Source organism: Ambystoma mexicanum, chromosome 4q (assembly GCF_040938575.1).
Source record: "Ambystoma mexicanum isolate Mex_15411 chromosome 4q, UKY_AmexF1_1, whole genome shotgun sequence".
Lineage (NCBI taxonomy): Eukaryota > Metazoa > Chordata > Amphibia > Caudata > Ambystomatidae > Ambystoma > Ambystoma mexicanum.
In genome coordinates, this window is record NC_090928.1 from 80,804,876 (window position 1) to 80,831,130 (window position 26,255).

Consider the following 26,255-nt stretch of genomic DNA (forward strand, 5'->3'; position numbering starts at 1 on the left):
TTGACATCTCGCTACAACGCAAAGCGTTGCTCACGGAGACCCACGCGTCACGGATCACGTGATTGCCCTTCACGCAGCAACGCTCCCGTGTCACGTATCACGTGACCCCTGAAATGATATAAGAGACTTCCGGAAACAAGGAGCGTTGCTTCACAGCTGTTTTCCTCCTGGATCACGTGACGCTACTTCTACGCTTTTGATACTTACGGATTGTTTTTGTGCCTCGACCACGCTTTGTTTCACGGATTGCCTCGCATTACCCTTCTACTAACCGAACTTTTGGATCTTCAGTTGCCGAACTACGCTTTGCTCCACGGACTGCTTCTGCCTCACCCTCCTGTTCGAACTTTGGTCCTCTTGTTTACTTGACTTCGGCTTCGTCTCTGGATACTCTACGGATCACGTCTGTCTGTTTGGTAACCTGGCCTCCGGCCTCCACTCTAGGTGTTTACCTATCCATATTCCTAGCCTCCAGCAACTCCTGCTCCGGGGTTCAGCCTTTCCTCACATCTCTGGGCCACCTCTTGTACAGATAGGTAAGCAGCACCAACTTACCTGTGTCTTTAGTTGTCCTTCCTGTTCTGTGCATAACTGCCTAACCTTTTGCTTTACAGCGTTCAAGGGGTTCTTCCGGCTGTTCCCAAATCGGCTCGACGGACTTCCACCTGTGGTCTCAAAGACCGCACAGGCAGTATTTCTGGTGTTGTCTGTGTGGTACTTGGGGACGGAGGTATTTATACTCTGCACGACCATCAAGTCCATAACACAATGGCAGTGGTATACAAACTTTTTTATGTCGAGCCCTGTTAGGAAAGATTTCGTAATTGTAAGTAATTTTCCTTCCATGTGGCAACCCCTAAACTTTTTGCTATTGTTTTTAACCTTGTTCTTGACTTTGCCAGAGAAGTACAGCCTTCTGCCGCACTTCTCTGGGCTTTCGCTCCTTTCTTACGGGGAAACTGACATGCCCTTAAGACAGTCAGTACCGGGGAACGCTGTTTCCCGTAGTTTCTTCTATCATATTGCGGCTTTAGTGCAACATGACACAAGAGGGCACTGTAAGCTAAGTTACAGCTCTCTTGGGTCTCTAGCCTTCTACAGGCCCTAGATACTTTTTTAGGATGGTATTTGATCGGTGCAAGTCATTCAGGGACTCGAATGGTGGCAGCGATCGTTTTGTTTATTTTGAGCTCCTTTTGGCGTTCTGAGCACGTTTTTCGCACTGAACCCAAAATGGTGGCCTGGCTCCCAAAATGGCCAGACCACGAGGCTCCTTTGTCCTGTCCACTGACCGTCTTGCTCCCTTCACCTTCCCCAGGTCGGGCGACCCGGGGCCTTCCTTATTTGGGCATGTACTTTCCCGCGAAACGTGGTTGCTTTCGCGGGCTTCTACATGTCTTTTGTGTGCCTCCAGGGTGTGGGCTGGGATGTCTGGTCCCAATACACATCCTGGGTGCCAGAGAGTCTAGGGTGGTGTGAATGCCTGGGACCACCGTGGTCCGTGATTGGTCCACGTATGGTATGTGTGTTGATGAGCGGATCTCCCATTGGCTCCCCTCCGTTTTGGCGCGAAGGGAACCGTGGATAAGAGGGAGCTGGAAACACCACTACCATGTCGATCTCCTGAGTTCTCACGAACGAAGGAATACAGGAGCCAAGTATCCTGCAACCAAGAGGCTGGACCGAGGAATCGCTGGTGACCCGCTGAAGGAATCCTCCTTTGCACTGCTGTCGTCCTGTGGAACCCTTTCCTCCTTGGATCGAACCAGAAGGCCTGTACTGGTGCTTCGACCTTTGGAATAGCAGGAACAGCTATTCCCGGCGACTTCATCATCTCCTGCCAAGTAAGCCTTCGGAAGTGTCTCTGGGCCATCCAGTTGACTGACCAGCTTACAAGGGAGTCCTGCTCTGTAACCGCCGCCAGGTTGTGTTGTATTTCGAGTCCTTGTCACTCTCCCACGCTTCGTACACTTGGCGTTCCCAAGTCTGAAGGGAGGAGTGTACATTTGGCTCGAATACACACGGCCGCTCCGTTGTCCTGCTGCGGCAACAAACTGTGCTGGTTTCGTCGATTGGGACGTCTTTTTGCTCTACACGACTACGAGGCGTTCCCTGCTCTTCTGAACCTGCCAGCTGCTGAAACTAACGTGGAGAAGGCTGGGTCTGCTTGCTTCGGGGACCGGTGAGTAGTTTAGCTAGGATCTGGTCGCCCTCCTGCAGTATCCCATTGCTTTTCCCTGCTGTGTAAAAACAGCACCCTTTTGGCCGTACTCGCGCTCTGCTTCTGCCCGCTGTAGAGGCTGCGCTTGAGTTGCGGAACCTGTTCTCCTTCTGCTGTGCACTAACCCGAACTGCCTGACTTCCTCCGAAGAGCTTCCCCTTTTGCCCGTTGGCACCGGCGTGGCAGGTACTTTGAGCACAAGGCTCCACTCTTCGCAGGGCTCGGACTTCCATCTAGTTAGGTGCCTCTGAAGGCGAACTGAGTCTAAAGTATTATCGCACTGCCTGTTTTCCTTTCCTTTCAGGTGGACTACATATTTCGTGCTTTAAACGCTTGCGACTGTGTATTTGTATATATATTGTGTTGATATGGTATGTGTTGGTTTAATATTGTGATATTGTGATTTTCTCGCTACGGTCATTGTTTTAAAGGCCTTAAAATAAATGTGTATCTATTTTTGATATAACAACTGTTTGGAGTAGTTTGTAAGCGCTCTTGCTTTGTGTGCTCATTGCGGGCTTTCAGTCACCCTCACCCCTCTTGAGACCTAGTCATGACCGCCGCGATCGCTACCTTGATTGGTCTGGCTCGTCCAGAGGTTACCCTGTTCCAAGTAATTAGGTTGGCCTTCTGAACTTCTGCGCCACCAGGACAGAGTTCAGAAATCCGTCTTAACAAGCCCCCTGAGAAAAAAGTTGTTGGTAGGCCCCCCCCACCCCGAAAGCAAGGACTGCTTGTATTTTATATTGAAAGTAGTCAACTTTCTCTCTTTTTAAAAAGCCTCACCCTCAACAGTGCAATTAAATGATTTGCCCCTGAACATATGTTTTGGTTGCACCAGCAGTGTTGCAGTATGCGCTTAGTTGTGTAGACGAGACCACCCCTGTTCATTTTTACATGCTCTTATTTAGGCCACGCCTTCAAATATTAGGCCACGCCCATCTGGCAAGCCACACCCCCAAATGAGGGCCCTCCCTCAATTTCTTACCCCACTTAAAGCACTGACTGTAATCCATGGTTTACCCAGTCTAAGCTCTGCAATAATCAATGTTATTGCTGAGTGCTGGTACTTGATTTATTGACCTAGAAAGAATGAAGAGCCAAGTCGTTCAAGACTGGTTTTACTACCCTTATCACGGGACATCTGCCCGTTGCCTAGGCAGTACACTTCGCTTGTACTATCCACCATACCTATGCAAGTAAGTCCAAAAAGCAGATTGTGCATTACTCCCAGGAGAGAGAGAGAGAGAGAGAGAGAGAGAGAGAGAATGCCATCCCTCTCCTACAGAGATTTAAAAGGCAGTATTTGCATCTACAATGTACGCCCTTTTGACCCTTATGGGGGCTTATAACTGCTTTATAGACTCCAGCTCTCAGTCCATGCAAGGCATTACGCGCATGTAAACCAAGTTTACCACAGATACTGTGCTCAGGAGTCAACCCTGCCTTCAGGACCCGTAGCACCCAGTACGTCCCTCGGAACAAGTCTATAAAGCTTAGCAACACAACAGCAAAACGGGCTCTAAAAGCATTTGGACAATGTGTAGCACGGGTGTAAATGCGAAATAAACTGGCCCCTCGAAGAAGCACAAACACATTGCGCCACATGAATAAAACATTTCATAAAAACATTTTTTTTATTGCATTAGCTGTACTTAAACAGCTTTTCAATATATACATCAAGCTTAAAAACATGATACAAAAAAGGAAAAGCATAATTGTCCATCAGTGAACTTTCCAATCACTTTGTACTAAAACCATTCCTTTACACATTTCCTATAAAAAATTTCGCAAACTAATAAAACAGAAATACTATATTCACACTATCAATACCACAACAAATATAGACAGATTCAAATTCAACTCGAAATTTTCCCAGATCTAAACAGAAAACTGAAAAGAAAAAGACCAAATAGAGGAATAACCAAAATCAAAATTCAGAATGCACCAATTATGCACCAATTATGAGAGCGCCCAATAGCGGATCAAATACGTTAAGCTACTCCTACTATATTTTTTCTTATTCTGTTTCCTGAACAGGTGAGCTAATACTGTCTAAATTCAGAGCTTGCAAAAAATGTATTGTTGCCCATTGTATTGTATTTTTGCCCGAACATAAAAGATACGACCATCAGATATCCAGATCAACCTTTTCTAGCATTGAGACAGCATTTACAAAATTAGTTTTTCTTATATTATTTAACTTTGGGCACTGACACAATAGATGTTCAAGTGATTCAACAACATTCTGATTTTCGCAAAATCGACAATAGATCAAGTCGCTGGGGATTAGTTTCCTTCTTGCTTGGACTTATCTAGTGGCTCATAAATGAAGTCGCACTCCTAGGAAGGCTGCTCTCTAAGCCACAGATGGAGATTTCAGCAAGTAGGCTTCTGTCACTTTCAGATATTTTGGCCAAAATCTACATCGACACTGCTGGCGATATCTTAGACATTGTGTTGTCGTGGCAATCTAATCACATCTATAAATTAGTGTTTTTGCCTTGTCTGGATTTGTGATCAGCATATCAATCGATATTCTGCCATCCGCTAAAATTGCATAGATTTTGTCTATCCATAATTTAGCAAATTTGGTACATGATGAAGACATACAAGTCACAATTGTATTCAGCATATTAGATGATTCAGTTGCCACAAGACATTTCTGAAAAAAGGCACACAGGCGCCAAAGATAGAAAGCATGTAGCGAAATGTGTCCTAGTTCGTAGCGCAGCCACGAACCCGGCACACACTGAGGCAAATGCAAAACTGCTCGCCAATACTTGGCTTCTAGTCTTCGCAAATTTGGTATGTACCAAGTTGGTAGTGTTTCAATACCATATAGTATTGTAGAGATAGCTTTAAGATTCCAGTACAGAATTGCTGGTTTGATTGTAAATTTACCATAACGAAATAGAATCATTTTTGCCTGCGATATTGCCATATTTAATTTCACTTCCATGCTCTCTAGTTGCCCCTTTGAATAACTCCCACCTTCAATGATCATTTCCAAGTAGGTGTATTGATCAACTGTCTCAAGCCTGGTATGATTAATAGACCACAAATACTTGTCCCGATTATTCTTGCAAGCTGATTACGTGACTTTTTGTGTTTTCTTTGCGTTAACTATTAGTTTGTTCAACTCTAGATATGAGTTGAATTCCACGAGCAATTTTTGCAGTCCTATCGGAGTTTTAGAGATGAGGGCAATATCATCTGCATATTTTAGGTTTGTGATGGTTTTACCATTTAACTTTGGTGAATTGGACAGAGAAAAGCAAAGATTCTATTGGACATTGCTGTTACATGGCAAGGTATAGCCATCTTACGGCGCGGGGATTTTAATATCCGAGCGAGTTCTGCTAGAAGATTCCACGGTGCTTTAAGTGCATGATGGGCAACGTGCCAGCCAGCGTCTTCTCACGGTGCAAACATTGTTCAGTATTAAGAAACCTCACATTCGTTTTTAGAATTTCGCCAATATGAGAAGGTTTTACTGCAACACAATGCACACAAGGAACATCATTTTAGGTGCAGGATTCCCAGCAAAGTTTCCCTTGGGTACAGCACTTTCTGAAACAGAGTCAGCACGTGCAGCACAACAACCACATGAACAACGCAGTCTCAAAAGACTCATTCATTGGCTACAATTTTATTGGGGCAGAAAACACACATCGATCATGCTAAAGCCTCAATTTCGGACCCAGTCAGTCCGCTGAAAACGTATAATGGTGTAGAGAAGTCATTTTCAAACCTAATTTGAAAACTATTATTAGCTTAAAAATATCACACCATGTAAAACGTACTGTTAAAAAAAAAAAACTAAAGAAACAAAAACGAAGGTAGTGCCACATAGCTGAACTAATGGGCATAGAAATAAATTACACGAACACCTCGTTAAACAAACAAAAAAAAGTGCTTTATTCTTCCGCAATGTATTAATCCTTCAAGGTGACACCCTCGCCAAAGGTTAGGACCAGTGCTCGCAAGCCCTAGACAAACTGGCCGGCTGCCTATGGTACTGGCCAGCAGAGGGCGCCAAATAGCAAGTGATTTTTCTCTTACGAGTTATGAAACAGAAATAAGCCAATCTGAGATGTGGATGCATGGAGCTTCCCTAAAAACCACAGATCTGCTTTCACTGCCCAGTTAGTGACTCCTAGGGCTATTCCCTACGACCACTTGTTTTTGACTGAAAACCATATTTTGTCTCAAAAGTAAAACCACGAATGCCTAGCACGAACACTTAATAAAACAATGTGGTTAGAAGCAGGTCACTCATCCCTGGAGGTCAGAGTCATGAGCAATGTGATGCCTCCCAGAACGCAGCGCATGGTCCAGCTGCATCAGAAAGCTAACAGATACGAGTAGGAGGGAGAAGGAACAAGTTACTTACCTGCAACTATTGTTCTGCAACATGGGTCTGGCATGGATTCACATGCTCATGAATATTCCCTGTCAGGCCGGGAATCCTTGGTAAAAGAAGTTTTACTTTCACTTACAAACTGTATTTCTCCTGTAAACCAATCACTGTACTGTGTGTTATACTGCCCCTAGCCAATGACTGCCCTCTCCTCAAGCCCCTCCTCGGCAGCCATATTCAGATTTGTTAGCACGTAAAGTGGCAGTATGACCAAGAAAAGACACAGAGGCAGGAGGGAGAGTTTGCATGTGACTCCATGCCAGACCCATGCTGGAGAACAATAGTTATAGCTAAGTAACTTGTTCCTTCTCCAGCAGGGGGTTTGGCATGGATTCACATGCTCATGAACAAAGAATACATAGCAGTATAACATTACACAACCACGGAAGATGGCAAGGCTCAACAGAAGCAATTACTCTTACCTCTGGAACATGCTCACCTTCAAGCAAACAGGTTGCTTAGCACTGCTTGTGCGACCCTGTACTACTCTCTAGAATCCCTGTCGAAGCAGTACAATCTTGTGAAGGTGTGCGCAGACCTCCATCTAGCAGCCCTGTAGATGTCCAGAAGGGGCACACCAAAGACGAACACTTGTCACAGCGATCGCTCTGGTGGAATGTGTTCAGACGGCCGGGCAACTGATGACAGTGGGTGATGCAGCCGGAGAACCACCTTGAGATGGAAGCCTTGGACAAGGCCTTCCCAAGGTTCACAGGACCAAAGTTCACAAACAGTTGAGACGTCTTCTGAAATCTTCTGAAAACTCTTTATGCGTGCCACGTAGAACTTCAGAGCACAAGCAACTTCCAGCAAGTGCAAAGTCCTTTCAGCCGGCGACAAAGGTTTCAGAAAGAACACAGGCAACACAAAAGGCTTGTTGAGGTGGAATTCCGAAATCATCTTTAGTATAAAGGAGGGGTGCATCCGCAGCATCACGCTCGATTTGTGAAAAGTCAGATATGGCCGTTTGCAGGAAAGAGCCTGGATCTCACCTACTGTCATGACAGAGATGATGGCCACGAGGGGCCTGATGCATAGGCTCGAAGGGGGGCCCGCCCGCCCCCATGAGCCTCGTCAGCACCACGTTGAGTTCCCATGCCGGGCCAGGAGCCTTCACCGGTGGGAACGATCGAAACAGTCCTTTGAGGAACTCTTTGACGAGATGGTGGGACCAAAGAGAAGATTGTCCTGGAGACCTGGTGTAGCGGGAGATAGCCGCCAGATGCACCTTCAAAGAGGCGTGCGCCAGCCACGCCTTGGCCAAGGACAACAAGTACGGAAATATCTGCAGGGCCATAACCCTAAGAGGGTTGATCTTCTGCGCCAGGCACCACGTAGTAAAATGCTTCCATTTGTGCCCATAGCACTTAAGAGTCGATGACTCTCTGGCCCTGGCAAGGACGTCCATGCAGTCCGCCAGCAACTCGTACCCCCCGAACTCTAGGGCTGTAGGAGCCAAGCCCTCAGGTTCAGCAATCCTGGGTTGTGATGCAGGATTGTGCTTCCTTCTCTGGTGAGCAGATCCGCGACCACTGGTAGCTTGACCGGAGGTGACGTTGGCAGGCTGTGAAGGTACAGGTACCAAATCTGCCTCTGCTGTGCCGGGGCGACGAGGATCATCCTGCATCAGCACAGTTTGAGTGGATTGATGACTCGCAGCAGGAGAGGCCACGGAGGGAACATGTATAGGAACAGGCCTTCTCACAGAAAGAAGGCATCCCTCTCATGCCCCTTGGCTGGTGGCACTGCTGGGGAATTTCTGGCATTTGGAGTTTGTCAACAACAGATCGATCTGGGATCTGCCCCACTTGAGAAAGATGCAGTTCACCTCATCCTGTGTAAGTTCCCACTCGTGGCAGGAGCACAGCTCCCTGCTTAGGGAGTCAGCGATGGTGTTCTAGACTCCAGCCAATGAAAAGGGATGAGGAACATCTATTGGGCGATGGGCCAGTGCCACAAGTCTTGCACCTCTTTGGAGAGAGCTGGGCCTCGGCTGCCCCCTTGCTTTCGAACATTGTGGTGGTGTTGCCCGGGAAGATCCTCACTACTTTGCCCTTGAGGGACAGAAGGAATGACTTGAGGACCCAAACTGCCCGCAGCTCCACGATATGGATGTGGAGATCCCTCTCCTCTGGCACCCACAGGCCTCTGGCATAGAGATGGTGTGGGCTTGCGCCCATGGTGACCGTCTCCTGGTATGGGGGGCTCTGAAATCCTGTGCCCCTGATGTTGGAGAGCAAGCCCCACTACCTTATCGCTCAACAGAACACCTCGTTGAGAGCAATCTTGTCTGTGAAGCTTCCGGACACTTGGATCCAGCAAGCGTCCAGGAACTCCTGAAGGGGTTGCATCCGCAACCTGCAGAGCTGGATCAGGCAGATGCACAGCGACATCATGTTGAGCAGTGACTTGATGGTACGCACCGCAGCAGTCTTCAGTGCCAACAGCCGTTGCACCCTGCCCATCAGGACCGCTATCCTCTCTTCCGAGGGAGCCACCAGGCAGGAGACTGTTGAGCCTGGCCCCCAGGAACAGTGCGTTCTGCGATGGTATCAAGCAGGACTTTGGATAGTTGACAGAGAACCCCAGATCCGTCAGCAGCCGGACAATCGCCTCCATATGATCTATGACTGTCTCCCTTGACTTTGCCCCGATGAGCAAGTTGTCGCGGTACGGGTACACATGTATGCCTTGGAGACGTAGATGGGCCGCCACTGATGCCAGGCCCTTTGAACACCCTGGACGCCCACTTCAGTCCGAAGGGGAGGATCTTGAATTGGTAGTGTCTTCCCTGTTGCACGAAGCGCAGGAACTTCTGATGCTTCTCGTGAATGGGGCTGTGGAAGTATGCGTCCTCCAGATAAAATGACGTCAAGAAATCTCCTTCCTCCAGTTGGGTGAGCACGTGCTGCAATGTGATAATCATGAATTTTTGGGACTTGAGGTATATGTGGAGACGCTGCAGGTCTAGAATGGACCTCCAGCCCCTGGTCTTTTTCACCAAGAAGTATCTGGAATAGACTTAGGGCCCCGGAGTCGCTTTAGAACTAGCTCCATCGCCCCTTTCCTTATCATGGCGTATACTTCTTGCAGGAGCTGGGGCATGTGCTGCTCCTGCTAGGCCACCGGAGACATCCGCTGACACTTTCGCTGGAACTCTAGAGTGTTCCCGTGGGTGAGAACATCCATCACCCATCGGGCACTGGAGATCTTCTTCCACTCGCTGATGAAGCCCACCAGCCGGCCTCCCACCGGGTTGCTTTGGGACCTGAAAGCGGCCTTGGGGGCGACAACGTTAGCCACCTCCACCGAAAGCCTTGGAACGACCTCTGTAGGCCTCCTGGGTCATGGACCGGGAGGGTTGACTGTATGAGGAGGACCCTCCGCCAAAGCGTTTCGACAATCTGCTGGACTTCCCACTGGTGGGGCAAAAGGAAGAGCAGTGTTGCTGAAGAGCGCCCAGGGCAGGGGCCGTCTCTGTGTCAGTCTTAATGGCTTGCAACAACTTGTTGACGGCCTTCCCAAAGAGGTTGTCCCCGTCAAAAGGGCATGTCCAGCACCCTCATCTGGACCTCCTGGCAGAAGATGGTGGCTTTCAGCCAGTCACGACAACTGAGGCAGACAGCATTCCCGATCTGCCGCTTCCAGTTCTGTGCCAGGGGTACTTCCTCTAATGCTACCCAAGTTGTATTTTTCGTATGCCAAGGAAGTTTGAGCTTCTGCTGCATTCACTGTTTTTTCTGCATGTAAACAAAGTTGCATTACTTATGCCAGTGTGGTACCTACTTATTGAGCTAAAAGTAAGCATCAGCATTACCCACAACAATACAATAACAACAACAAAAACAATTCCTAAATGTACACAAAAAAAAAAGTAGTATTACATGGAGGGGTCCTTTTTGGGGCACTGTTCGGGTGAATGGCACTTTTTAATTGACATTGAGCCAAGAAAGTTTGTTAAACCTTCCCGCTGCACAGATTACAAGAGCCACTATTCAGAAACCTAATCGAAGCAGAGCTTCTGCCACATCTCAGCTGAACCTCCAGGTGGCCAGATCAAAAAAAGGCAGAGCTCTGCCCCATTTTCACATTCGGCAACAGTGGCCCATTGGTAGGAATCCGCTTGGTGGAAGACCCTCCAAAGCCAGATGATGCTCTGGGTAGCATACCACCTGCTGGGGGCTGGCGGGTGCAGGCCCACTCCTCCATGGAATCAGATAATCCGCAAGGAAATCCACCATACTCTTAATGGAACTGTTCAATTGACACCCGACACGGGGTCTCTTTCTTCCCCAATAAAGGACTGATGCAGCATGGCAGCTTTTCTCCATCCCCCCGACTTCTGGGAGCCCAAAACTTGTGAGTGCCTCCAATCAGGATCAGGTTTTTGGGGGGCATTGGCCCTGTACTTTTGCTTTCTGCAGGATTTCGCGTCACAGCAAAAAGGTGGTAAAAGCGCATTTAGGCAGGATGGTGAGCGGTCCTGGGATAGGAGGCTTCTAGACAACATTACAGAGACAAGGCTCGAAATGCAATTGTGCAAGTTATCCTCTCCCATTCCTGGAGGAAGTTTACGGGTGGTAAGAAAGAGTAGGCTTGGGTGAGGTTTCAAAGGAAGAGGGCCCATTGGGGAGCCACAATTCCTGGGCACCCTATCAGGGTTGTGGCGATAGACGAAAAAGTCAAGCTTTACAAGCAGGTTTCAGCGCCTTTCCCCCGTTATTGCTTTAAAATAAAAATGTATTATGAGATTTTCAATTACAAAGTTTAAGACCAAAGCATAGAGATGCACCACATTAACAAATAAACATAAAAAAGCTAATTAAGTACAGCACATCGATAGCATAAAACAGGTGTTCTAAACAACCAGGAGAAAAATAAAGCAAAGAGGAAAGGAAAGAAGGGGAGGGATAAAGGTAAATGGCGAGCCAAACTAGAACAAAAAGATACACATTAAAATGATCCAAGATGGCCGCCGGCACAAGTAGTCGCGTTTGAGTCGCGCTCTCGCCTGGCCGCCAACAAAAAAGCACTTTAATATGAAGCTTTCCGTGCTGTTTAAACTCGGCTAGATGCCGGAACGCCCCGCGAGGTGTAGTGAGACGGGCCGTCGGCATTTCAGCAAGGGAACTCGTCTTTTCGCCGAAAGAAACACCAGTGAGAAGCAGCGGCCCCTCCCCCACCGACGACAACCCAGCCAGGACGCGGGAACCGTGTAAGGCACTGGGAAAGGAGGAGAACGGCACCCGGGGGCCTGGAGCAGACAAAAGGTACATAGTACGCACCGCGGGTGCACCCAATAATCATAATTGACCCTGAGGCGGCAGACCTGCGATTGCCGGCAGGCGGCCGCGTCCGGTGGCACGGGTAGAGCGGATGAGCATGTCGGCTCTCTCCCACAGGCAGTGACAGCAGCGACCAGGCCGCAGGCTGCCGGCGAGGAGCAGGGATAGCAAGAAGATCGCCACCCCCCCCACTCTTCCACGGGAGACACACAACAGGGAGACGCTTGGAGGCTGGTGGTGCCTTCCGCACCCCCCCCCCCGGAATCTACGGCGGCGGGGACGGTCGCGAGAGGGAGAAGCCAGACGGAGGAGGACCGGAGCAGAGGCACCAGAGTTGGCGATTACGGGAGTCAGAGGTGCGTGCGTAATTATAGCACTCCACCTCTCCCCATTGAGCGAGGCCCCGGGCAAGCCCCCAAGCACCGATCCAGTACCGGTGGCGCCGCCTTTAATGCCATCGGAGAGGTGCTTAGCAAGGGGGAGGGGGGGACAACTTCTTTAGGGGTGAAGAAATAAGCCATCGTGGGGCCAGCACAGGGAGGGTTGCACTGAAACCCCGCACCGAGGCGGCCCTCTGGGAAGAAAAAACAACAGTGCGGAGCGAAGTCGCCCCCCCAACAAAAGGCAACACACAGCTCCCACATCCAGCACAGGGAAGTCCGGTCCGACCCCAGCCCTCGAACCGGCGAAGATGTCTAGGGCTAAAGCGAAGGGGGGGGGGAGCGCCACAGACCGCATCACAACCCCTCAGGCAGGACCCAAACCTGCTACAAATGTGGTCCACAGAAGCAACGACGACCTCAAAGGACAGGCCGGGAGAAGAACTCGTACCAGATATCACCTCCCCTAACCAGAGCTCACAGCAGCCGACAAAAGACGAAATGCGGGCCTGGTTTGTGGAGCTGCGGGACAAGTTCATGTCCACGGTCCAGGAACAGTTCACCTCATTGAGGAGTGACATGAAGCAGGCGGTCCAAGATCTAAGGGTTGAGGTGGCCCAGCTAGAGGAACGGACAGACATCCTAGAAAGAATTGTACAAAACGTGGAGGAGGAAGCAAAACAGTGCAGTGAAACGCAGAACACCTGGTCAGGCTGACTCACAACCTGGAAATTCAATGTGAGGATCTCGAAAACCGCTCCCGCAGGTCCAATATCCGCATAGAATACATGCTGGAGTCAGTGCTGGATAAAGACCTGAAGAGTGCGGTGCAAGAAGTCTTTCGGGACATATTAGAGGAACAAGACGCAGAGATTATTGGGATTGACAGAATCCACAGGGTGGGCCCAGGAGAGAGGCCAAGGGACGTGCTGGCTGCCCTATCATCGTATCCGCAAAAAGAACGGATACTAAGGAAGGCAAGGCAATTAGACCACATAAGGATGAATGGGGTGGAAATCCAACTATACCAAGACCTGGCCTCGGCGACACTCTTAAAAAGAAGGGAGATGGCCCCCTTAGTGGAAGAACTCGTGGGGAAAGAAATCAGATACAAGTGGACGTTCCCTTTTGGCCTTCTGTTTGAGTGGGAGGGTAAACAGAGAAGAGAAACAACTTGTGAGGAAGGTCTCCAAACAATGGGCCTGCAAGCGGAGGAGGGCGCGGTAGGTGGGGACAGGCCCCGGAGAGAACCGTACAAGAGGCCTCGGGGATGGGAGGTGGTAAGGCACATGATAAAACAAACTGGAGGGGGAAAAGCTAGACACCCCACGGGTGAGAAGTAGATATCTTCAAAAGGAACAGAGAGGGCAAGATGTTCAGAATGGAGAAGGCGGGTGTGGACGGACTCAAATGTATCACGGAATATCATATATGGGGCGGCCGGGCAGAGGTTCCGGAGGGTACACTACCTGGGTCTGTGAGTGATGTGGGGTTTAGGACTCCCGCACAGTTAGTCCTGAGGCATGAGAGGGCAAGGAGCGATAGGCAAAACGCCCTAGCAACCTTAGGTGCCTGGGCCCTCCTCAGGATCAAAGTTGAGTTTCAGTTACTAGTTGAGGGTAAGTTGAACGGGTTGGGGAGGGCAGAGGGGGTGCCTCGGAGGGAGGGGTGGGATCACAAATAGCAGGTTGGCAGATAGCAGTAACAGAGTAGATGAGATGACGAAGTTTAGAATCTTCTCACTAAATGTAAGGGGGCTGAATTCGCTGGTGAAGAGGAAAAAAGTGGAGAGACTTGTAAGAAGGGAGAAGGCGGATATTCTGCTCCTCTAGGAGACACATGTTACGGCAGAAGATAAAAAGAAGATATTTCTGAAAGGGTACAAGATATGGGTGCAGGCGAATGCGGGGGAAAAGAGCAGGGGCGATGATTGCGGTGAGGGGGGGCTTTGGGGCAATCCTCATAGACACACAGGTGGACGAGGAAGGGAGGTATGCATTTGCTAACCTCACGTTACATGGTCTTAGGCTTACTCTGGCGTCCATATACGCGCCAAACACGGGACAGGATGGTTTTCTGAGAGACACCCTGGGGAAAGTAGAGGGATTCACGAAGGGGGAGATAATACTGGGAGGAGACCATAACCTAGCCTGGCAACCGAAGCTGGATAGGAGCACGGGGGGAAGTCATGCTCAGGGAGCCCCATCCAAACAATTGAAAAAAAGATGGAAGACTTGGCACTACATGATGTCTGGATAGAAAAAAAAGGGCCAGGCCAGTGGGTTCACGTTTTATTCATACGTTCATAACACGATGTCAAGGATTGATTACTTTTGGGTTTCGGTGGGCCTCCTGGGGAAGACCCAAGGTATTGACTTGGCCGCTATTACAATTTCTGACCACGCTCCACTGTGCCTGGACTTCCAGATCCCAGGCAGAGGAAGGGGTCTATGGAGATGGAGAATGCCCCCAGACATCCTGGGGTACAGAGCCCTGGGCGGGACCGTGGGGGAAAAAATGAGTGAATACTTTGATCTGAACGACAATGGAGAGGTACCTTTGGCGTCTGTTTGGGAAGCATTTAAGGCGGTAAAAGCCCTAAAAGCCACTAAAGATAAGCAGACCTATGAATGGGAAAGGACATTGGAAAGAAAAATAGCGGACATTCATGAGGAAATGTTAGATCACCCCAATAGAAGCCTCAAGAAGGCGCTGAGGCATGTGCAGGGCCAATTAGATATGCTCCAAAACCAAAAAGCAAAGAAATCCCTTCTGTACTTAAGGCAACGCTACTGTAACGCTCACCTGATTCCCGCAGAGGCGGCGGTCTTGACTGGGTGAATGCCGTATCTTCAAAGGTGATGTGTAACACACAGTTGGCTCTTTGGGCTGGACCTCTGTGCACTGTATGTCTGACTTGAAGAGTAAGATGTCTGCAGATAGAAAATATGGGATTAATGAACTGGGGTTATTGGGTGCCTCTCTCCTCTTCCCTTTCTCTTCTCCTGTAGAACCCCAAAGGTTAACGCCCTCACCTTAGGTAAGTGAACGCCGAGCTCTCCATCTGCCTCGGGGCAGGGTGCCGTAACCAGTTTCTTCACTGGATAAGGGTGCAGGCCTCTTCACCTCAGAGGACTGCTGTCCGTCGTTAACTGCACGAACGGTAAGTTCTGGGCACTTCAAATGTCTTAAAAGTCTTTTGCAATGATATCTCTTGTTTTGCAGGGTTCCGGCGATGGCGGATGGCGGGCTGATGAGAGTTGAGGATCGAACCCGCGTGAGGAATAGAAGCGCCTGGAAGCACGTAAGTAAGCGCTTGTAGCCTGCTTCACGATGCGCACTAACTGTCCCTTTTATCTTGCAGGTACAAGTTCGGAGCTTTAGAGAAGCTGAAGGGTGCTGGAAAACCCACTGGATTCGGCGTGGGAAGGAGTAATGGCACGTGAGTAATAAAGTTGCCCAATGTCTTTAAACGCACCTTCTTTTGTCTTTCAGATGCGGGATGCAGCGCCGAAGGCCTCCGGAGCGTGCGAAGAGTAGGTAAGGCTTTGTCTTTCAGATGCCGGAATGCAGCGCGAGGCGTTGGTGACAGCCGATGGACCAGGTAAGAGATGCGCTGCCACTGAAGACCGTAGTGCTAACCTGTTCTTGCTTTGTCTTTACAGGTGCTGCTGAAGACTGGATTCCAGGATGGTAAGCCTTTGTTCCCTTAGGCCCAGGATCAGAAGCAGAAGACACGATGAGCGTTCTGCTGCAGAGAATGCAGAATAACGCAAAGCAAGATTCATCCATCGGGTGTGGTTTAAATATCCTCCTGTAGTGCTTAGGTGTCTCCTTCCACAGCCACGCCTAGGTAAGAAAAGAGTTCCTGCTTTCCAGAAGAGTTCCAGTGTTCTGAACCTAGGGAGTGGCTCCTGCCCCACCCAACAGGAAAAGTAGTCCCAAACAGAAGAGGATCAGGGGTTCAACTGGCAGGTAAGTAAGCAGCATGGTCTGCTGCAGGTAAGTCCACCCAAGCATTATGATCCCGGCGCTTCCAGCGCTGGGACTGGGCATCTTTATGAGCCTGGTGCCACTGGCGCCAGGACAGGGTCCAAAAGGTCCCAATTGGGACTGGCTGGCACTCGGAACCGGGGTTATGGGTCTGCTTCCAAGGGAGTCGGGCAAGTCCTGATCTTTTGGAAGCAGAGATCATGACAGCTACTACATCAAGGCCAATAAGGCGGACAGATACCTTACAAGACAACTCAACGGGAAACAAAATGCATTGGCGATTCTGAAAGTGATGGATTCCAAAGGAGAGACTCAAACATGCAACAAGGGTATAGGAGAGACCTTCAAAGCCTTCTACCAAGACCTTTACACGACGGAGCACCCGAACGTACATGAACAGGATAGGTTTCTGCGTTCTTCCATAATTGCTTGAATAGGGAGAGAAGAAAAAAAGCGCCTGGATGCCAGGATTACTGAAGAAGAAGTCCACAGGGCAATAAAGGGCCTCCCGAACAATAAGGCACCAGGGCCAGATGGCTTCACGGCCCCCTTCTACAAAAAGTATGCGGACATTCTAGTCCCGAGACTAACTAGACTGTTCAATACATTCAAGGACAGCGGTAATATAACCCCATCCATGAACGAGGCGAAAGTGCTAGTTTTCCACAAAACAGGTAAAGACCCAATCCTCCCTGGCTCGTATCGCCCCATTGCCCCGATTAATTTGGATGCAAAAATGTAAACCAAAATACTCGCAGCCAGGCTGCCACCCCTCCTCCCATCCCTAATCAACCCTGATCAATCAGGCTTTATTCCTGGCAAACAAACACATGATAACTTAAGAAGGAGCATCCACTTAGTAGAAAAAATAGGCTTTACCTACACTCCGGCAGTATTGCTTTCCCTAGATGCCGAAAAGGCCTTCGACCGGGTGGAATGATCATTCCTCTTTCGAACGCTGAAACACGTGGGGTTCGGGGACCAATTTATCAATATGGTAAAGGCCAACTACAACTCCCTGTCGATAAGAATCCAAATAACCGGGGAAGTAACGGATAAGGTCGAGATATCAAGAGGCAAGAAACAGGGGTGTCCCCTCTCCCCCCTCCTCTATGCTATATTCTTAGAACCCCTTCTAATCAAAATAAGGGAAACAGTAGGAATAAGGGGGATAGAGATGGCGGGCAGACAACACAAAGTCATTGCATATGCAGACAATATGCTGCTGGCTTTGGAAGATCCCGAGAACTCCTTAGCACAGACCCTAAAAGAACTGGATGTATTCGAGGGGCTGTCATGTCTAAAAATAAACAGAAAAAAAACAGAAATGTTACTCTTGGAGGGAGATAGGGGGTCCTTGGGCAAGGTGGCGGGAAAGCTCGAGCTAAAAATAACAGAAGGAAGCATTAAGTACCTAGGGGTGACACTCATGAGCTGGGTAGACCTGTTCTATTTGAACAATTTTCCTAAACTGCTGGAAGGTGTAAAGAAGGACCTAGACAGATGGTCCCCACTTAGGGTCTGTTGGTGGGGCAGAGTCCAGTCGGTTAAAATGAACATTCTCCCCAGGGTACTCTACTATTTTCACGCCCTTCCCGTGACAGTCACGAACTCATTCTTCAAAGCATTGTCCAAGGCCATATCGCTATTCGTATGGAACAGAAAACCCCCCAGGGTTGCAAGGGCCATCCTCACTGCACCAATAAAGGCAGGAGGCCTAGCACTCCCACACTTTCAAAAATATCACCAAGCGGCACAACTCTGGATCATGAGGGAATGGCTGGCAGAGGACCAAAGCACTACCTGGGCAACACAAGACAGGGCAGTGGCTAGGGCCCCTTTGCAGGACCTGTTGTGGAAACACAAAACAGCACAGACATCCGAATCTTCAAATTAGTGAGGTCTTGAAAACGACCATCGAGGCATGGGACGCTCAAACCAGGAAGGGAATCATGACCACCCCACTGGGCCCCTTTACGCCAATCTGTCGAAACCCACTGTTCCATCCGGGATGCGAACCAGGGGGATTTGAAAAATGGGTGGAGGCTGGGTGCAAAAAAATTGTAGAAATGATCCAGGAAGAACTAAGGACATTTGCGGAGTGCAAACAAATGTGGAAACTGACAGATGCGGACAGATATAAATATGAACAAATAAAGCACTGGCTCACCACTCCGGAGATCTTTCAGGCAGCCACGAGAGATTTAACACCATTTGAAAGATATATAATATACAACCCAGGCGACAGAAAACTGGTGTCAACATTATACCAATTCATTGACGCGCCAGAAGAAGAAATAAAATGGTCATATATGAAGAGATGGGAGGGCACGCTGGGGGAAGATATTCCAAGACAACAATTGCACAATGGCACTACACTCCAGAACGGATCAAATCAATGTATCCGGAAATGTCAGATAACTGCTGGAGAGGCGGCACGGAGAGGGGCACATGGAGGCATATCTGGTGGGATTGTCAAGGTGTGAAGGGTTTCTGGAGGGAAGTCCAAACGGAGATGACAAAAATATTTCCAGATGCAGCACAAATGGGGGAAAGGGTTTTGTTGTGTGGACTAAAGGACCCTCATGCCAAAAGACTCCATATAGCACAATGGAGAAACTTCATGGGCTTACTTATTGCAGCATGGGCCACAATCGCCCAAAACTGGAAAAAACAGGACCAGCCTTTAGTGTTTACCTGGCTACAAAAAGTGTGGTCACAAATGACAATGGAAAAGATTACACACCATTTCCAGGCCCAGAAGAATTCCTTTACGAAGGAATGGGGGGCGGTGTTGGAGTATTTAAGGTCGGACTATATGGAGCAATGGTGCCCGCACAATATCAAAATCTCAGACATTTTTGGTACATAACTTTTTGAAACTACAACGACATGTGATCCTACTCTTCCGGGGGGTGGGGAGGGAGTTCGGAGATGATATGTTTTTAAGAAAACAATAAAAATATGTTTTTTAAAAAAAAAAAAAACGTTCACACATATGAATCATTAAATGGACCCCATATTGCATTATAACCATCCAGGAGATGTCCGTATGAAAGACTCCTTGTCCTTTGCAGACAATGAAACCATCACATGCGTCCCTTCCTCATGCAGTGGTTTATCTGAACTCTTCCATTTTCTGAAGATAATCTTCGTGGACATTATGTGCCGTACAACCAGTATTTTGTCTCAGACACATTCGGAATCAATGACAATGGACCCAACAAAAAAAAAAACAATGACCATGATTGGCAACCTGAGAGTATTGCAACTGGTCACCATCCCAATTCTATTAACATCATCCCAATAATCTCCAATGTTGCAACATTCCCAAAACATGAAAGTGTGTCCCTTGCAGCTTTACAGGACCAACACAAGTCAGCCGGTAACAGTTTTAGAGTCTCGCATCTTGGATGGCATCCAATGCAAACAATACTGTTCCCCCCCCCCCCTTTTAAAAGTAGGCAAAAGTTAATTTTGAGCACAGCTATCAAGGAATGCATCCAGCTGCTCCAAACAGTTCAAGGGCAGGTAGAGCCATCCATAATTCGAATTACCCAATGCTTAGGAGGGAAACCATACAATGGCATGTTTCTTCTTTTTATCTGCCGACTTTCTAGATAGCCATGGCAACCAAGCAGATGCAGGGAGATATGAATAGAAAGGTTAATGAAGCGTATTGCTTTTCCGAGTACAAATTCTTTATTGACCTTCTCTGCCAGGACACAGACAGCCCTTTATGTATACACTAGGCGTGTGTAAGCCATCATAAATTGCATAACTTAGCAGGGTTACTCGGCCAGTGACACCATAAGGAATAAAAGAAGGTCATTAGGTCTGATCAAGAACTGACAAAGCTAACAGCTGTAGCTTTTGTATAGTAATTTGCCAAGCATTCACTGTGCTATTGGCAGCATACTCGGACATCACCACCATTTTGTTGGATACTCACTCATAAAAAAAGGTATCACCATCGTAGTGGGTATTGGCATCATTAAACCCAGGTGCTCTTACAATTTCCAATGTTTGCTATCAAATGTCAAGGTACTTTGACATTTGTCCCACTACAAGGGATACAAATCAAACGCACAGATACTCGCACATCAGCCATGTATTTTGAAGTTGACTGCAAAAACAAGATTAGATCTTCATGGCCATTATATGTTGAAGACCACAACAGTGGAGTAAACTGGAACTTAAATAGAAAGTCTACAGAACCAAGTTTCAAATCCTTGAGCGACCAGTGATCATCGTCCGAGACGGGCAGCAAGAAGAGGTTCAAAGAATATAGTTGAATGAATTGGGGATCCTGAGGTTTGGCTTGATCTGTACAGTTCAGTGGTTGTAATCTTTCGTATTTTAGCCGGCAGTACCCATCCCATACCGGGCACTAATGAAATGAAAGTAACAAGGGACGCAGAAGAGCCCTTCTACGTGATCAGAAGGGTCAACTACGTTTTTTTCTGAAACTGCATCCTCTCCTTCAAAACTAAAACAAAGGCACCATAGCATCAACACTGCAAACACTAGGGGATTTGTTAAAGGTGCTGGGGAGGAAATTATGTCAAAAAGTACTATTTGCTTAATTAGGTTGGTATCGATAATGAGCGAAGTAGATTCACAGAAAGGAAGCACTTACCTGTCCTGGCACAATTGTGTGGGTGAACAGCCGATTCAGTTCCACAAGTTTATTTGGCGTGATGTTGAACTTCAGTGCTATACTATTTAGTGTGTCTGAACTTCCTGCCTGCAGAACAAAATGCAACCCATTAATAATACAATTTAAAAATAAATTTAAAAATAAAACAAGACGATTCTATTGGTGGTTTAGGATTATAAAACTGTGCTGTGACTATAAGCAACACTTTAAATGTTAATGTACAATGAAGTGGTAAACCAAGGATCAAAACAATCAACAGTGGAAGGGTACATTTCTAACCGCCCAATGTCAAATTACGGTTGGGAAACCTGGGTGCACAGAAGCGAAAATGTGCCTGACAAGTACCGTTGGGTGCTAGTGGCAGAAAGCACCATGGCCAAAGTGATCATGCAAGGACTGCAGCACCCCGTGCCAGCACGGGGAGCTGGCAGTGTTGCCGATGCCTTGGAGAGCTTAAGCCCAACTGTTTGAGTAAGTGACTAAAAGGAGAAGTTATTTAGAGTTCCACCTCGGGTACTACTAGATCTAGGATACGCTTTTTCTGAAAACTAATGACCAGTAGCTGCAGTCAGCTTTTAATTTGTGCAGGGCTAAAAACCCAGCATCTACGCCTCACTGAGGTAGGTTTCGCGTCCATCTTCCCTACGCCATGCCTCCAAGCACTGCTTTACGCTAGGCATCCCTCATTATTTGGATGAATGAGCGACCCGGCCTTGAGGAAATGAAACAGAATAGTAGAGTGTGCCCTAGGGCCGCTCTGTGTTCTCTACTTGCAGAGAGGCCTAGCTGAAGGGCTAGTGGCTTCCTACGTCTGTTGCGTGTCAAACACAACCTTGCTGGTACGTTTTCGATAGTCCAAAGGGGAAACAGAGTTCTATGCGTCATCACCTCAAACCTTAAGTGCTAGTACTATCATCAGTAAGCCGCTCAGGGCAATGCAAGTAGACACTCGGAAGGCACCAGTTGCTGGAGGTCGCATGTCAGGACTGGGGCCTTCCTATTACGCATTATAATCTTCTTTACTTCAAGCCAGAAGCAAACATGTTTTGAACAATTACATTTTGAAAACAGAGCAAACTAACATGGAGGGCAACGTCACGCCGCATCACCAACCAATTGGGAACGACATAGCAGCGTAAAGGAGACAGGATACACGTCTGACCCTCTTCTGTGCTGCTTCCCATCACATCACCCCTACCAGGTTACCTGTGAGCAAATGGTGTATTTTTATGCTAGATAGTTGTTCATGTTTAATTATTCGATTAAAAAGCCTCTGAGCGTCGGCCTCAGGCTACCAATGTTCCAAAAAGCCCCCCCTCGCCTCCACCCGTTTCCCTCTGCAGCGCATCCAGAGCGAGGCGACACAGCACCCCACAGCTTCAGCACAAAGCCCCGCTCAAGCAGGGGAATCGCGTTGCACACGACTTTCATTTTCCGCAAATTCACCCCTACGCCACCCGAGTTCACTTACGGCCAACACCCACGTCCTGTGCTTCTGGTCAGGACTCATCCTGCGAGCGGCTTCGTTCCCAATCAATGGCCCTGCAACAAGCACCCACCTTGCTCTTGCTCTAAACAGGCAGAGGGTGTGGTGTGCGTGTGGATCTACAGTCAATACCCTTTCCCTGGTTAAATGGCCACCATCCTTACTTGCCATTTCCCTTTCCCACGTTCCCCGAAGGGTGTGCGCGAGCCTACCCCGGAGGGAAGGTGTGGGGGGGGGCCAAGAGGTGGCAATGATTTGGACAGGTGCCCTCTACTTCTGTGACTAGGGTAGTACAGGAAACCACGATTTCAGATCTGTGGGCCCTAAGCAATAATTGCGCCTAAGCCTTGACAGGTGCATTAATGGAGTAGTGGACCGTCGCCATATCAAGGTACACCTCTCCTGCATAAAAAGGGGGAAAAAGCAGCTTAGCCCACAGAGTGGCCAAACGCTTCCTTAATGAGAATGAGACTCCGGGTTTAGCAGAAGGGCAGCCAAACTCTTGAACTAGGGTACAAGGCTCATCATAAACAGATTCATCAAAGATCTGTCTCCAAATGTCATACATTCAGTGCCGTGGACATGGTAAAAGCTTGTTCCTGGCTGCTACTCCCAGGGCTCTTCCTGCCCATCTAGTTCACCAGAAGGGCCCACTCAGATTCCCCCCAATCCCCAGTGAGGATGGAAGGTTTTCTTTTTTCACCATACAGGGGACAAGGAGAGATGTCTTCAACCTTGGTTCCTGATGCTCTAGTCTTCCCCAGGCAAGCGTATTCCATTTAAATGTTTCTTCCCTTGAAAAGCTGGGTGGTAGACTCGCCCAACTCCTCCCAAAGTAGGCTGCGCTAACATCCAACCCATGGGGCCCTGCAGAAGGTCTTGGGAGTGCATTTAAAATTTTACACCTCTTCCCTTGTCAGTCAATTCCCACTCTTCCCACTTTTGACTAGGGGCATTACCAAACCTTGGCTTAAAGTATTCAGCCGAACTCTAGTTCGGAGCAATACAGTCTATGGCTGCCGCCAAACCGGGATCCTTTACCGGGTTCCCTGAATGGGGAATTACCAGGCCGTTCGAAGGGCCCGGTAATCCCTCCCTCAGGGAACCCGGGCCTGGACCTTCCCCATTACCATTTGAGCCCCAATAGGGCTCAATGGGAATGTGAGAGGGAGCGAACAACGGGCCGATTACGACCGGCCTGTTTGCTCCTCTTCCCCTCGCGGGACCCGGTAAGGACGCCGGGTTTTGCCAGGCGTCCTTACCGGGTCCCGCAAGTGGACCTCGTAATTTTGCGTAATTGTGTTAACGGGCCAGCCACCATAATGCGGAGCCAGTTAACCCATTACAAAAAAGTCGTAATGAGGCCCACTGTCTCTTACTTACAAATATCGGAACACATCTGCTCCCCAATATCTGATCAACCACTTGACCACCAAACAAACCACACGCACATTAAGCCAATGATAACCATACACTGAGTCAACTATACTTTAAACTTGCTAAATTTGGTGGAGCGAGTTTTGAAATACTTGCACCTCGAGAATGGAATGACCTCCCGCTCTGCATAAGAACGTCCCCTTCCCTGGCAGACATTAAGAAGGCTATAAACACTGGCTCTTTAACTCAGCAGACTTAAAGCGCCCCCTCTATGGCCAGATCACACCCCTCCTTTACCCGGTTCTTGCTGTATGTTCATTTTGTCTCTATGTGCGCCATGGGCATGTGGCACATTATAAAAATTAATAAAATAAAAAATAAAGATCGGCATATTTCAGATAAATCTGGCAGTTCCAATGCATCCTCACCAAGAACTTGCTTCACTGCCAGTAGGGCCTGAGAAGGTATGTGGACAAAGTCAGCCCTAGAGCCCACAGGACCCATTAGCCAAACCTTCACTTGTGGGTTTTTGTTTCCTTTATAGCTAAAGCCTTCTCAGGAGCAAGAATCGCAATTTTCTTTCTGGTTTCCAGTGCACTGCGTAAAAGATGAATTTCCTGGAATAGGAGCTGGGCTATTAACAATGCTCACACTTTAATGAAACTACTCAGGGTCCACAACAATATCATTTTCTACACTCTCTATAGAGGACTGTCTCAGACCGAAGAAATGACCTATCCATGGTCCTCCAGGCAGGTTTATAAAGCAAGCGCACCATTATCTAGATGTATCCAAGTCCTTTCACTGATACTGCTAAAGTTGGTCCCGGGTCTCCTCGTCACCACCTATATTTATTTAGAGGTTGATTTAGTCTAAGATATAGTAGAGGTGCGATGCTGGAGGTAAATGCAGTACTTCAATGCCAAACTCTGGATTTGAGGAGTGGTAAAAATAGCCGTAATTCCGTTAAAGTGGCAGTAACAGATTTTCTTACTGCTCCGCCAAGCTCGGTATGAGGCCCAAAGTCAAAAACCATATGCTTGCAATTCCCAGTTGATGCAATTTGAGCTGAAAGCCGAGGCAGGAAATCTTTATTCCTAGTAACTTTGCCTGGCAATTGGTGCAGCTTCACAACCACATAAGACTTTCTCCAATGTGAGCTACGTCTTTCACCGTGCACCTTACAGGACTACCAAATCATTTGTGCATTTCCGAAATTGCATACATGGCCCTTTGCAAGCAATACTCCTCTATGCACGCATTCCAAAGCAACACTTGGGGCCTCATCACGAGTTGGGCTGTAGCCCTTAAATGCAGTGGTAACGGTATTACCGCCGCATTTAAGGGCTGGCCCGATCACAAGTTGGGTGCTAAATTGGATGTTTTTTCCTCCAGCCTTTCCCTGGAGGTGTAAATCCCCTGTATTACCGCCGGCTGTATTAGCCCGCATAATTAGCGCTTAAAATGCCCCATTGAATCCAATGGACCGAATGGGGAATAGGGATTTACCGTTAACACCCAACCTGTGATCCGGTGGTAATTCCGCCGGACCGGTCGGTGCTAGGGCTATTACAGTCGAGCGGTATTGCAGCCGGGATACAGCCCAAGTTGTGATGAGGCCCCTGCTCTTTTTAAACGAGAAGGGGTCTCTAGGCAAGATCCTGGGCCCGAAAACCACCACAAAACAAATTACTCTCATATGAAAATGTAATGTGCTAAGAAAACTGATAGTTGGCGTTTAGGAATGCATTTCATATTTAGCTTTAAATAGAATGACAAAATAAACAGGTTAATTTACCGTGTATTCGGTGGTGCCAACCGGTTTTTGAATAACCATTTTCTTATCTTTCCTTTCATTGCTTCGGTTTGGATTATCATCTAATGAAAGAAACAGTAACATTATTTAATCACTTAAAAATATAGGGTATGGATTACATCAAAAGCTACTTCTGGTCCGATTCCTACACACGTCCAAACTCATTCGTAACCGAAGAGTCAACAAAAACATCAATGCTGCCTCTTCCGAATAGGGCATGACGATACAATGAAGTGCTTTTGTTCCCAGCTAAAGCAATAACACACACGCGCACGTTTCAACAGAGCTCAAGGTTACCTCTACAACCATGAAGCATTCAAGGACCAGTTTTAACTATACAGAACAATCCATTTTTAATGACTTGCAGCAGTCATGGAGAAGTGACTGGGATATAATCACGTGCAATAATATACCTCGAACACACCACTGAGAAGAAAGATTTACTCGTGCTTTGAATGGCCAGATTAATGTGGGTAATCTAGTTCAGGCCTGCCTTGTAAATTCCATTTTAATGCACCCAGCCAATTACATTAATTCTGCTACAGGCAGTGCGACACCCTGATAGCCTGGTGTTCATGGTATACCATAGTATTCCCTAGTGCCAAGACACATGC

General features: G+C 48.0%; 1 protein-coding gene across 4 annotated transcripts in view; it reads right to left on the reverse strand.

The window, feature by feature from the left end:
* NCOA7 (nuclear receptor coactivator 7) overlaps positions 1-26,255 on the reverse strand; it is a 1,232,944-nt gene that overhangs the window by 478,992 nt on the left and 727,697 nt on the right. For all 4 annotated transcript variants that reach the window (XM_069607511.1, XM_069607508.1, XM_069607509.1 and 1 more), the window contains 2 exons: positions 25,624-25,703; positions 20,942-21,049 (listed from right to left, as the gene is read on the reverse strand). In XM_069607511.1, the coding sequence (XP_069463612.1) occupies positions 20,942-21,049; positions 25,624-25,703 (188 nt within the window). The remainder of the gene's footprint in view (positions 1-20,941; positions 21,050-25,623; positions 25,704-26,255) is intronic.